The sequence below is a fragment of the Macrosteles quadrilineatus genome, unplaced genomic scaffold, assembly GCF_028750875.1.
Source record: "Macrosteles quadrilineatus isolate MER2022 unplaced genomic scaffold, UCM_ALF_1.0 Scaffold_9__3_contigs__length_116548681, whole genome shotgun sequence".
NCBI classification, from domain to species: domain Eukaryota; kingdom Metazoa; phylum Arthropoda; class Insecta; order Hemiptera; family Cicadellidae; genus Macrosteles; species Macrosteles quadrilineatus.
In genome coordinates this window covers 45,184,130-45,198,373 of record NW_026542602.1, presented here as the reverse complement: position 1 = coordinate 45,198,373, position 14,244 = coordinate 45,184,130, and the positions used below count along the sequence as shown (strand labels likewise).

Genomic DNA, 14,244 nt, shown 5'->3' with positions numbered 1-14,244 from the left:
TTTTAATTTCAAGAAAAAATCACATTTACCCCCCAAAATTTCCTGAACCGTTCATAGTAGATAGGTATTGTATGGTATCATTTTGTTTGAAATTTAATGTAGATTATTTTTGTAATTCATTGTATTTTAAGAAAAACTCGCCGTTTTTGAGGTATTTGCAAAAAAGTAAAAAAAGTCCTATTTTCACCCCATTTTCTTTAAACCCTACTTCCCAAATCCGACACTCAAATCAGTGTAACTTTTTTACACATATTAAGGGAGGTATATTGAACAATTTGGCACTCAATAGAAACTTTTTTTATGGGTGTCCATGGGTTTTCTCCATTTAAAAAACAATTTTTTTTTAGAATTTTAAGAAAAAATCACATTTACCCCTCAATATCTCCTGAACCGTTCATTGTAGATAAGTATTGTATGGTATGATTTTGTTTGAAATTTAATGTAGATTATTTTTGTAATTCATTGTATTTTAAGAAAAACTCACAGTTTTTGAGGTATTTGCAAAAAAGTAAAAAAGTCCTATTTTCACCCCATTTTCACCCCCTCCCCCCCAAACCCGACACTCAAATCAGTGTAACTTTTTTTTACATATTGAGGGAAGTGTATTCAACAATTTGGCACTGGTTTGAAACTTTTTTTTTGGATGTCCCGGTTTAGGTCTAATTGCACCGTACTATTAGATTTCAGCCACGTTATAATGATTTGATTCCTCCATTTCTGAACTCTAACAACCCAGAGTTTCTCCTACCTCCTTCCTTGACCTATCTCCATTGGTGGTTTAAATCCCACATTAAGATGTAGGTTCTATCTAGAATCTACCTATCTAAAGAGCGAACAAAGTAAAGGTGTTTTAGGTGGAGACATTTCTTTGTATTAGAGCACTTGCTTTACCAATACTAGCCATTCTGAGAATTTCATTAGTTATCAAGTGTTATATGTTTCAGCGGGATTCCATGGTTAAACACCTTAGTTTAGGAAATGCATTATCCCAGCAAATTAACATATTTCCTGAACTGATGTCTTTGAAAACGGCATTCTGTTAAGACATAAATCTTTCTGTGTGTTAGTATTAGAACAGCTGAAAAGGTTTTGCAAATCTAAAGCCGCGTTTACACGAGACGAGTAGAGCAGGCAGGTTACGAAGTAGTTTACTTGCCTCTAACGTATTTCAAGTGACCTGAGGTAACCTGCAAGCCAACTGTCCTCGTGAAAACCCGGCTTTAGAGTGGTTAATACTACGATAATGAGTTTTATTAATTTACGATTTAAATAAAATTTTGGAGTTAAATAAGTTAACTTACGAATAACATTAAGATCCTAGGAGAGTGTAAACATAGCATACAAAATAAAACTAAGATAGAAATGCTAGAATAGAAATATTTTTCTGTATTGTGCACTACACTGCACAATATTTTTTTACAATAGTTTTTATTTCGATTTTACAACTATGTTTCATTTGTTCAGTATTACTGTATAGCTATATTTTTACTATTTTGCCTACAATTTTGTTACATCAATTATTGCAATTTTTGTATGTTAAAACTATATACTTTTTTATGTTGAACAATCAAAATAAATAAAGTTTGCTCATATACTATGTATATTTTCTCTTTGTATTTTTTTATTCGGTACTATTGAGAGTAGAACCTGTTTAAGTTGATAATTTCTGTACAGATCTCTGCTATCAAAATAAGATCTTTTCCGAACAACAAAATGCCAGTAGTGGTAGATGTTTTAGTAGCTATTATACTAGCATTCCCTATTTAGCAGTTACTTAAGACTAGAAATTGTTAATTAACTTGGAAGTAATGTAGTTTGTCAATAAACAAATTGTATTTTTTTACTATGTTAAAAATATTTTCATAATGAACTCTTTTTTTGATTCAATTACTCAACAGATAAGTATGATTTAGTTTTAAAACCAGCCTTGAAGGTAAGCTAGATTCGAACATACATCGATCAAAATAGAATATGATGTATTGATAAAAAAAACAATGAATAATTTTCGGTACGTTTCATTACCGACACAATTATCAACAACTCTACATTGTTCTGGTAATTGATATGTAATTTAGTCCTTGAATTATAATAAAGATATTTTTTACATCATCCTGTCTCAGACTTTATTTATCCTTACAGGAAAGAATGAGGTAATCCTAATTTTACTATCATAATTTGACCGTTCATAGTTTATTATAGTATAACATTTAGGTAAAGGAAAGTTTTAGGAAATAAGAGTTTAGGTTATGAAAGCAATCTCTTAGACTAGACTGAATCAGAAGTTCCAAACTGTTTTCTCTCAAAATTTTTTTTATAGAAAGCCAAGTGGTTGGTTAGGAATTATTTTGAAAATGTATATGAGTTTAGCTAGCTAAAATAGTCAGCTTATGGAGAAAGTTGTAGAGTCCAGGGACCAATAGATACACCAATAGTATGAGGGATATCATTGATCACAAAACATTACACACTTTTCTTCCTTATATAGAACTTCTCCAGAGAATACATTGAAGAGTAATCTGAACTCTATTTCTTTTCAAAATATTTTTTACTAATTGGTTCATTTTATAAACATCAATTTCAAAACCCTCTTTTAGTCCTTGATAGTATAATTTACTTTAAGATAAGATATTAAGCTACTCTTACAAACAAAATCCTCTACAAAACCTATTTACTAACAGTTGTTGTTTTCCAGACGTGGGCAGTCAGACGCAGATCCCAGCCGATGTCAAACCAGCCGTAACTCTCGCTCTGGAAGTTCCGTCCATTCCAATAATGCATTCCAGAGCGACTCTGACTCTCCCAGTGATCTCAACCCCTCAGATCTACCCTCCAGATATCCCTCCTCCCGGGGTACCCTCCCCCACTGCAGCCACCTGCACCCAGTGTGGAAAGTCCTTCACTACGGTCCGCGACCAATGGGACCACTTCATGTACAAGTGTGGGGGAGTTGGCACCCCTGAATATCACTGTCCCAAGTTCCTCTGTTCATTCGTCAGCGAACACACGTCCGAAGTCAAGACCCACATTGCAACCATGCACGACAAACAGGCAAAGTTCCTTCTGTCTTGTCTTGACTATTAGATTTGATTGTTGGATTTTTTTCACTTAAACTACCTTTCAAAGTGTAAACCAATTTGTGACTAAATTGAAAAAAAAAATCACTGATTTTCAATGCTTAACAGAAAAGTTTTGTTTATCACTCGACCATCGAATTGGATTGGTTTCCCCATTTAACAATTATTTTTTTACTGTAAACCAATAATTTTGAAAAGTTACTTTATTTATTAACATATTTTAAATTTTTTTTTTAGCAGAATAGGTTTTAGTTAATGATAATTTTCTTTTATTTATATTCTAAAGGTGTATTTGATTTTAATTATGTAAAGGAACTATCTTAATTTTTCTTACTATAATCAACTTAAAGATCATATTTTTATTTGTCTTATTCAAACCTTTATACCTTTTACTAAGGGTTGTAACTAAAAGTTGTAGACCTAATTTTCAAGTCAATTTATGGATTTAGAGAAAGATTTTGCTTTGAGTTTTTTTTATCATAAAAACTTTATGACTACTATTTCAAGGAAACAAATGTGATTATCAGGTAAAGTAGATGCATCTGTCGACAATGATCCTAGCATAAACATTACGAACGAACTGGATTAGGAATCCTTTAGTAGCGATTTTGAGCGACTGATGTTTTCATATTTTCTAACTGAAAATATAAAAAAATCAAACCGAGAACGAAATGCTTTATAATGAGAAAGCATTTTAAAATAATATTTAAATCTGTTTCTATTTAGTTGATAAATGTTTTACAGAAATTTAATTTATGATTTATTTTTGCTGTTGCTTTTTTGTGTTGCACCATTATATTTGAAGTAAAAGATTCTATGTTTAGTAATAATTGAGTTTGAGTTTTTTTGTTTTTTTTTGTCCGTATGCATTAACTTGTACATAACACACTATGGATGTTCCTTTTATTCACAGTTAACAATACATGTAATAGGAAATAGCAATAGCCAGTTTTGTTTCTCAATAACATGTGACATTTGTACATGTTTCAAAACATACATTTTTTACTGTAGAGCTTGGATCAGTAAAACAGTAATAAAATGTTAATTTTTTAAAGTTTTTTTTTATATTTAGCATTTGGCGATTTTTAGAGGTATGTTACCTTAAAAAAGTTTAAGTTATAAAACGATCAGTGCATGTTGGTTTCTTAAATGATTACCCATTAAAAATTTGTTAAAGAACAGAGTAGAACTAACACAAAACTTTACTTGCAATTTAAATTTTTTGTTTGAAATATGTATGAATGTATCACTGCCTGTTATATATAATAGATGTTACATGGGTAGAATCAGACTCTAACAAAATATTCAATGTACAATCTTTATTATGTTCATAATGCTTATAACAATAATTCAGAACTTATTTTTGTTCATCAACTAATATATCATTGACAGAATAATGTTTTGTAAACGATTTTTTTTTTCAATAACAAAAATTATTGATTTTCAATAAAAATACAAAATACAATGCTAATAAATTTACCATAGTTTACAATGATTTTTAAAATTTTCTAACACATATATTTTTGAAACATATGTTAAATTTTACTTACCAAAGATAATTTATAGATATAATATAATTTTATTTAGTAAAACAAAATTACAAGATGTAACCAATTACTAATGTTGACATATATTGTTTCTTAAAAGGCTGTGATAATAGTCCAAGAAATATTACTTTTTAACTAGTCATAAAAATCGAGGCTGTTTTTTTGTTCCTTAAAAAATAAACATACATTTTTAAAATATTTTTTATCTATTTTCATAAAAGGGTTTGTTTAGTTTTTGCTTTATGATATGTTGTATGCAACGAGATAAATGTATTTATTTTATGTTGCACGATTTTTCAATTAATAAATACTATCATGTCAAATAAGTATTTTTTATTTAAATCCTTAAATATAAAATATCTTAACATGCTTCTTACTGTACATTGTGATACGTTTTGTTATAAATTAATTGCTTACTATTATTTCAAGGCATCATGGTTATTAAGTAAAGACTGCATTATTACTTTAGACATAATTTTTTTCACTTAATTGATAAAGGATATGGCAATCCTCAATCATATATACCGTACTCCTTAATATATTTTTGAAGCAACTGAATTTCTCAATCAATAAAACATTTTAACAACCTACATACTGTTGTATGAATTTAATAACAAACAAATCAAAATAAATTAAACAATATTAGACAGTATTTAAGGACCGGAAGAGTCCTGCAAAGCTGGAAGAGTATTTCCAAGGACTTTCCGAGGACCGAGCTTCGAAACGAGGAGTGACAGTGGGTTGTTGGGGTCAGGGTTGAAAATGTGCTTCCGTATCAGATACGAGACCTGGAACAAATTTTACCACATAGATATAATTTAGAAAAAAACACAAAATAAATAGTACATTAAAAAAATAACAATGAACGTCTAAGCTAGTTTACAACCAAACCAAAATAATAACAAAATAAACAAAGACAAAAATCCTTAAAAATAATACACAATGGATTTTTCTTGATTTGGAACAGTTTAGGACTACAGACTGACTCAATATATTTGAGTCACTAAAAATTGGTTTTTAACTATTATTTAATTTTATTTATTGTTAGATTTTCTTATAATTAGTCAATAGTCAACAGTTAACTCAATAGTCTCAATAGGTTTATAAATGTATAAATTGGTGTAAATTACCTGCATTTATGCAATCTTGTTTGTAGCTGAGTTGCTACCGGTTTCAACTCACATTGGAGTCATGTTCAGGCAGTTACGATGTCTTCTCGCTTCATTCGAAGGTCTTCAATAGATAATAAATAAACAAAACACAAACACGTACACGTACACGGTTTGTGTTTTGTTTATTTATTTCTTCGAATGAAACGAGAAGACATCTTAACTGTCTGAAGATGACTCCAATGTGAGTTGAAACTGGTAGCAACTCGGCTACAAACAAGATCGCATAAATGCAGATATTTTACACCAATTTATAGTATTTAAATGCGATCAGGAGGCTAAAATTCAATATAATGAAACCATAAATACAGCTAAATGTCATGTTGTCACAAGTTTTAAACAAACATTAGCATAGGTAGTTGATTGAGCCACTGATAGAGCTGTAAATTACCGATAACTGTCAAATAAGCCGGGTTTACACGATGCCAGTGTCGAGAAAATTGTCTGTGCCAATTGGCATCACGTGGTTATGGAATTGTCGTAGGCCAGTCAAGTTGAACGAGAACCTGTTCACACGTGGCCGACAATTGCCTAGGAATTTGACAGAGAAACATGGCTGAGTGCTCGTCTGTCGTGTCCCGTGATAACTTATAAATAATACATGTGCCGGGAATTTACCAGTGAGTCTTGCAAAGTGTTACAAAAGAGTTGAACAAGAAGAGGGAGTGGACAAGGAGAAGGCTTTTAAAAAGCGACAGTCACGGTGCGTAAGGAACTGCGCATGGAAGATCCTTTAGAATTTAAATCATATTTAAGGATGAGTACGGAGAGTTTTGATGATTTTAACAAATGGTTGAAACCATAATATCAAAAAAGGACACGTTAATTATAAAAGCATTACCGTGCAAGTTTTCCAAAATTGCGGCGAGTGCTGTTTGTCGAGCGTTTTTATCTCTGTATAGGTCGTCTTGTTGGTCCCACAGACACCTGTGTTCTTTGTATAGTTCGACGAATTTTAAATTCATATCGCCGTTCCACTTTCGTCCCATTTTTGCTACGAAGAACCGGATGAAACAACAACACTTTTGCTTCGAGTGACACAAAGGAACTAGTGTAATACTGTCAAAAGGAATAACCCACCTGGTCTCTGAGGTTTTGCTGAGTAAGGTGAGTAAGGCCAGGATGGGTTCGGCACCAGAGTGAGTGAAGACGCGCCATGTAGCCCCGCTGGTGAGGGTCAGACGCTATGTAGCTCTCCAGCAAATCTTGCTGCAACTGCGGAGTCCAAGACACAGGTGGATGGCGGGGGGTGCGTAGCTGCGGGGTTTGTAGCACGACTGCTGTGGAGCATTGAGCAATGAGGATTTAGTAAATAATGAAAAATTACTGATAAATACACACTTGATTTTAAACGCTTCTATAGGTTTTCTACAGTCCACATTTTTATCACAGTGTCAAATTACAAACAATTACAAAATTGTTTGACAAATTACAAACATAAAGTAATTTTTCCACCACTTGATATTAAGGTCTTTAATACGTTTGCAACACTCATCACGTACTGAAGTACTTTTTCTAAATGGGGCGTAACCTACCCGTGTACCCGCACTATATAGACTACTGATGTGCATCTTGTATCGTAATGAGTAAATGCTACTCTATTCACAACATTTCAATGGTTTTAGGGAAATAAATCTATACCCTCGACTTGAACCTACCTTTAAAAACAATAGCTGAACAGCTGAGGTTTGCCAAAATGTCAATCAGCTGCAACATACATTAAGCAAAAAAAAAAGTGGTGGGGGAACTTCCCCTCAAACCGCCTAAATTTTGTAAACGGACTATAACAGGGTTGCATTTGGTGTTGACATGTGTTTTTGCGCTAAGCCTATATGTACCCATAAAGTAAATGCGAGACACAAAATACAGTAAGTCATTTAATTTTATAACAAAATGAATCAAAATACATTGTTATACACATGTTATAGAAGAAAGAGTCTAGATCTAAACTACTGCAGGTTTGCGCTGTGAATATTCTATACATGAGTGTTAAATGTTTGTGTTGTGTTAGTTAAAAAATATAAACGCTTTCAAATGAAGGAATGTTTATCATCTTAGTGAAGCCTGATGATTGTTCCATGAAAACTAAAACAATTTGCCCCAACAAACCTATTGGACAGCCAATAATATAGATACTAATACCACCTAGTAATCACAAGGCTATAATTAAAAATGAAGACATTGCTGTTGCAGTTTATAAACAAAATTTAATCAAAATTCATGATCATAAATTTTGCAAATGCCCAACCACAACTAACTGATGCTTGTCTTTGAAACAGTTTAGGCACAATGGCGGGTGGTCTGGACAGGTTCCGCAAAACGTAACCACTCTCTTGGCTCTATTTCTTGCTTCTTTGGTTCCGATTTCTTTCACAAGGGTTTCGTAACAAGAACGGCATCGTTTTCTGCTTTTTCTGATTAGTCCGTCTCCTTTCTCTAATTTGTGGGTCACCAAGTTCCCTCCATTTTGATCAATAGCTGAAATGAGTAATGATGATTTTAACGAACAAAATATTGGGAAAAATTCTATCTGAGTACTTAAACAGGTACACAGCCATTATGAGTTATTCAGTAGGTCATGATAGAAGGCATATAGCTTCACCCCTCTGGTGTTTGTTTTACTTATATAGTTTACTTTCAAAGATCCAGTGATGCTGACCAGCTTTCTTTATAATTATTTTATATGAATTGTAATTATCCACCTTAAAACACAACATTTACTCAACCATCAAAGGCTAGCCTGAAGTAAAGTGCGAAACGGTTCTAGAATAGAAAAAGGGTTCTACAATGGAAACATTGTTGGAAAAGGTAAAACACAACACAATTAATTATTTTGAAATAAATATATTTTTATAAAATACAAAAGTACAAAATTAAATTCAAACATTTTTAGGCACCCTTACGATCAGATTGACTTTAATTTTTCAATATAGGGCAAATTTGTGAAAAAGATAAACAAATTGTATGATTTTTAATGAAACAAAAACATGAAAATAAAATGACGTTGAAATTATTTTCCTGGTTTTTTTGTTATCAACGTTGAATTTTGTTGACGAGTGATGTAAAATAGATGAGGTATTTTCTCTTTTGACTTTGTAAAATGATACTAAACAAATAGGATAGTTACCTCTTACCGATGTCAATCCTATAGTTTTTAGCAGATGAGTATAGTTTCAAAGCTTCTTCTTGCTTCTGCTGAAGACTATCTGTTAAAAACTATAGGATTGACAACAGTGGGAACTAACCTGTTAATTTAATAACAATTTTAAGTCCTGGAGGCAAATAGTATGAATAAATTAGTTTTATTTCAAAGATGCTTTAACAGGTTTTATTAATTTGGTCCTGTAAGGCTAGGTTTGCCGTGTGGCGGACTCGGATGTGTTGATCTAAGTTGCTTTTGACCTTAGACCTATGAGGGCAAAAGGGACATTGGAACGTTGGAGGTTTTCCACACTCCAATCTCTGGTGTCTCTGCAGCGTTTGTTTCCACTGATACGACCGGCCACATTGGTAACAGACAAAGGGGCGACTTTTATCCCCCGTTTTTGATCCTGCAACAATAATTAGATAATTTATAATTTTCTGTTGAATTAAAAAATTAATACCTAGATAAATTGCTCTGACACTGACAAGAGTTACTGATGTCTTCAAGTACGCTAACTTTTCAAACAAGCCAAATTGAAAGGACAACTTATCGTTAAATAAGAATCTTCAAGGTTCCCAAAAATTTTGACAATTTGTACAACTAAAAGAGAAAATTGTTGTAGCACAAGAGGTTTAACTAGCCAACATAAAAAAATAAAACTGGCAACAATTGGTCCAAGAGGATGTCTATTTCAGTATTTAAAATCAATGCTAACAGATTTATATTTATCAGTTTCTCTTTTAAATTTCAACTTTTATAATTAAAGTCATCACGATGACGTAATGTTAATAATAAAGTCAAGTAGTAACGAAAATTATCTCTTAAAATATCCTGAAAGAAGTTATACTATTACAATGTTGCAGTTAATTATAATTAGATTGAAGAAGAAAAATAACGTAAAACCATTTCAATTTTAATTTAAAAAATGTTACAACTAGATAATTATTAATTTTACTGGAAGTTCAAAAAACCTAGTCCAACTAAAAGTGAAGTATTTCACCACCACCAAGCTATATTCATTAGTACAATGTTTGAAAACATATTTTACTGTCAGATTATTTTACTACTTTGCATTCCACTAACCTAATCTTTTTACCAATTGATCATCGACAGACAAAAAGATCAACATACCTAGGCAAATAAAAATTTGATTAGTGTTAAAATAAGCTTCAGGTAATGTAAGCCAGTAATTTGATAAGTAAAACTGGATACCTGAAATATAATAAATGACTAATATAAAAATAGAACACGAGAGATTTTTCTTAAGTTTTAGTAACGATGCATTTTTGACTTACTAACTGTTGTCTCTTGAAGACCTGTTATTGACTAAAAACTAAGGAGGTTAATTACAACATTTATTAGTATTTAGTGTTGTAAAACTGTTGAGCTTGAATTATTGACTTGAAACATTTTATAATTGAATATAAACATTGTAAACAATAATGTAATACCACAGCTGTTTCAGACAGTAAGTAAGGAATAAATTATACATTTATTATTGAATAAACAATACTAACTTGACAGGAAAAGATGAAAAAATCAAACAGTATTTATTAGTTTTATATTGAAATAATGGCTTGCATATCATTTGATTGTTGTTTAATGAAATAACACAATATTTAACAATGTTATGTTTTAACTAAATTTATTGCTCGATGCACTAAAGACAGAACAAAGAGAAAATGCATCTTAAAAGTCAAAAGTGTATTGCTAGAAACAAAATTACGATTTAGGTTTTGGTGGAAAGAGCACTAGGCTTGGGGACAAGTTAAAGAAGAAGGAATGGCCACACAACACTTTCCAGGCAGTTGACAGCACACAAAAAACTAAAGAGCTGATCCATAAGTTTAAATTAATTGTGCAGTGATCTTGTCTGCTGTCAACTGCCTGCACTCTTTTCATGATTAAGTTGTAGCCATTTCTTCTTCCAAAAATACAATTTTTATTGGTAAAGTCAATGGATTAAAGTTTGCAACTTATAGTAAATGAACCCAATTAGAGTAATTTTACCACTTAAAAATGGCATAAGTGGCTTCTCCGAGTGAATTAAAAACTGAAACACAACGTTTAACTCAAACTTTACTTATTACATATTTAACATACTGACAAATCTGGGAAATATGATCAAGTATTTGTGGAACAATAATCGTTGTAGCTTATTTTGTGCTTGATGCCCATATGTCGGTTGAGGTCGTTCTTGTGCTTCGTTCTGTAAGGACAGAATGGGCACGAAAGCTGAGGTTCTTTGCCGCATTCGACGGTGTAGTGCCGATGAAGACTGCGATGCCACCGGTATGTCTTCCCACACATGTTTGGGCATGGGAATAATCCTACAGAAAAATGGTCATTTGATGTTAAAGAGTGATTATACATCCTTATAAGAATGAAATATATTCATTAAATCACAATTGATAAGATTTTATGGATTTGTGACTAATCCATTTTTTACTTAAGTTTGGATATTATACAAATTATATTATAAACACATGAATGTGTAATTCACTCTTTAGTTGTATATGTAGAAAATAATTTATTCATTGATATGTTTCCTCTAAAGCTAATTCTGAGAGTATAAAACTTGTTATACAGTCAAAGCTTCGAAAATAATGCTAAATGCAAGAAAATATTGTTTTTTGAAGGTTTACACGATATTGTCACATGTGCACTTAAAATGTATTTTTCCATTTTGCATTCAAGCTTTATAATTTGGAAATAACGATGGACGTGTTAATGAATAAAAAAATCTTTTAAAATTTTTTTCCGTCTGGATAAAAAAAATTTGTTTGATTATGGAAACTTAAGACCTCCAGAAATTCAACGTAGAGAAGTGACAATAAGTGCCCGAGGGGCTAGCCATAGCTGACTTCTACCTATGTTATTGTAATTAATAATGCTATTTTGTTTCTAATATTCTACCTAATCTGTATAGCAATGCAATGCTGATCGGTTAATAAATTCTAAAAAAAAAAAAAAATTCCTGTTGATACTATGAGACTTGGAGGTTAAATAACCTATACAGTAGACTCCCTCTTATCCGGACTCCTCGGGACCGAGGCCAGTCCGGATAACGGTTTTTCCGGTTTAGCCGACGACCCCAAAAACTCGTTAAAATGGACCGTTTACAGTGATATTCGACTTAAATTTAGGAGAGCATTGTATTCAGACATGTAATCACTGGTCTCAAATCTTTCCCACGAGAACAGTTGTTTCAGTACCGCCCACTTCCTGCTGATATAGTTCGGTTAAACCAATGTGCTGATTAAAATTGTCCGGTTAAAGAGATGTCATTTCCGTCGAGTGTAGTCCGGTTAAACCGATGTCTGGTTAAGAGGTGTCCGGATAAGAGGGAGTCTACTGTATTATGTTTTGCAGAAAATATATGGTAAATAATTTAGAGAGAAAAAATAGCATGTTGTCAATGCACAGACATTCATATACACATATTGGATAATCAAAATGCTTGAAAAGAATACTTAAAGTTAAGTACCTTTATAAGTCATTAAATCTGTCCCTATTTTGCACCTCCAAGAAACCAATAAGTAGGTTAGTAAGACCTGTAATCTATATTTTTGATTGAGTTAAAACCCCAAAAATTGAACCATATTACAAACAAAGAATTTCATTAAATTGTACAGAAATTTAAATTTTTGAATGAACACACAATTTTTTTAAATATCTATCAAGGTTAACCAAAATATTCAAAACAATGTTTAAAGAAAGAATTCTTTAGTTTTGATGAATGTCATCTTTAATGTATAAATGGCCTTAGTAAAAGAGTTTGGTTTGATAAAAAAAGGAAAAATCTAAATTAAATATTTATTAACAAGAAAGAAATTGGTAACATGGTCCCATGAACAAATAGCATCAGTAAGCAGTCTTAAAAGTTAAAACATCATGAACACTTTTTAATACCAATGAAATAAGTTGCTCAACTTATTTTTAAGTTAATACGTTTCGGTAACTATTCCATTACGATTGATTAATCTCTTGTCATTTCCATTGTTCTTCTCAATCAAATATGGAGGATACAAAAGTCTTTGATAAGATTCCGTCATGAGTCAAAGCTGCTTGCTGCTATTGGCTCGCACCACCAAGTTGTTGAACTCTTCTGGATGACAGTTACGGACGTGTCTGATCATGTTGTTGCGTCGCTTGAACCTGTTGTCGCAGAAGGGGCATTGCTGTCGTGGTTCTTGGCCACATTCTAGTCGCAAGTGGCGCATCATGTTGTGTCGCAATGAGTAAACTTGCCCACATCGAGGACAGCGGCATGCGTCTCCGTCTCCGGCTGAAACAGATTAGCTGACCCTGTAATGTAACTTGTAGAGACATGAATGTTTTTACGAGTTAAGGTCTGCATGGTGATTTTTTTAGTTGAGTTTTTGAGTAAAAATTAATATAAGAGGTTTAAATCCTAAAATTTCTCTGGAATTACCTTAAGATAAAATTTTAAAACAGTTGGTAAATTTTAACTTGTGTATTTAATTTTTTTGGGGAAAGCAGGAGCATATTAAAATGATCTAAATTAAAAGACTAACTAAGGGTAAATTTTGTAAGGTTATAGATGGCTCAGTATGTCCAAAATAAATATGTGAAATTTTCTGTTTAATTAAAGTATAATTTTCACCTAAACAAGAAAAAACAAGTCAAAATATAGTAAACAGAAAACCGAAACTCAATGACCTTGTATCATGGTTTTAAATGATCTATATCTTATAAAAAAAACTCTTTACTTTACTTTAAATATAAAATCTTTGTACCAATGAAATAGCAAAATTATTTTGTTCTTGATCATATTTACTCATTGGTCAATCAATCATTTTTGAGCCATCACTTGTCTCCAATTTAGTTCAACATTTTCACTAACACTGTTAACTACTAAAACCTAAATTCTTAACTGAAGTTTACAAGCGTTTAATTTAAATGGTATTATATCGATAAGTAAACAAACCAATCAATCACAATAAATATATTATTTTTGGGTTTGAAATTAAAAAGAAATGAGATCTTACAAAAAATATCACAAATATAAACATAAAAAAATTCGAATGTAACTTAAACAGCGTTCAAGTTAGCCAACTTTCTCTGGGCTGTTAAGAATTGTTCTGACATGTCAGGATGGCAAGTTCGGACATGTCTGGTCATGTTGTTGCGTCTGCGGAACCGCAGGCTGCAGTAGGGACATTGTTGCTGCGGTTGTTGGTTACATTCGAGCCTCAGGTGCCGCAACATGTTGTACCGTTTTGTGTACGCAGTTCCGCATTGTGGACAGTAAGACTTCTCTGTGTCACTGAAAACTGAAGTTTTGT

At 32.0% G+C, this 14,244-nt stretch overlaps 1 protein-coding gene across 9 annotated transcripts in view; it reads left to right on the top strand.

Annotated features, from left to right (window-relative positions):
• LOC129003810 (longitudinals lacking protein-like) overlaps positions 1-14,244 on the top strand; it is a 586,728-nt gene that overhangs the window by 113,886 nt on the left and 458,598 nt on the right. The window contains exon 5 of one of the 9 annotated variants that reach the window (XM_054432126.1): positions 2,693-3,145. The exons of the other annotated variants lie outside the window; for them this stretch is intronic. Within the exon in view, the coding sequence (XP_054288101.1) occupies positions 2,693-3,081 (389 nt within the window). The 3' untranslated portion in view covers positions 3,082-3,145. Of the gene's footprint in view, positions 1-2,692; positions 3,146-14,244 lie in introns of those variants that run through there. 9 annotated transcript variants of the gene reach the window in all.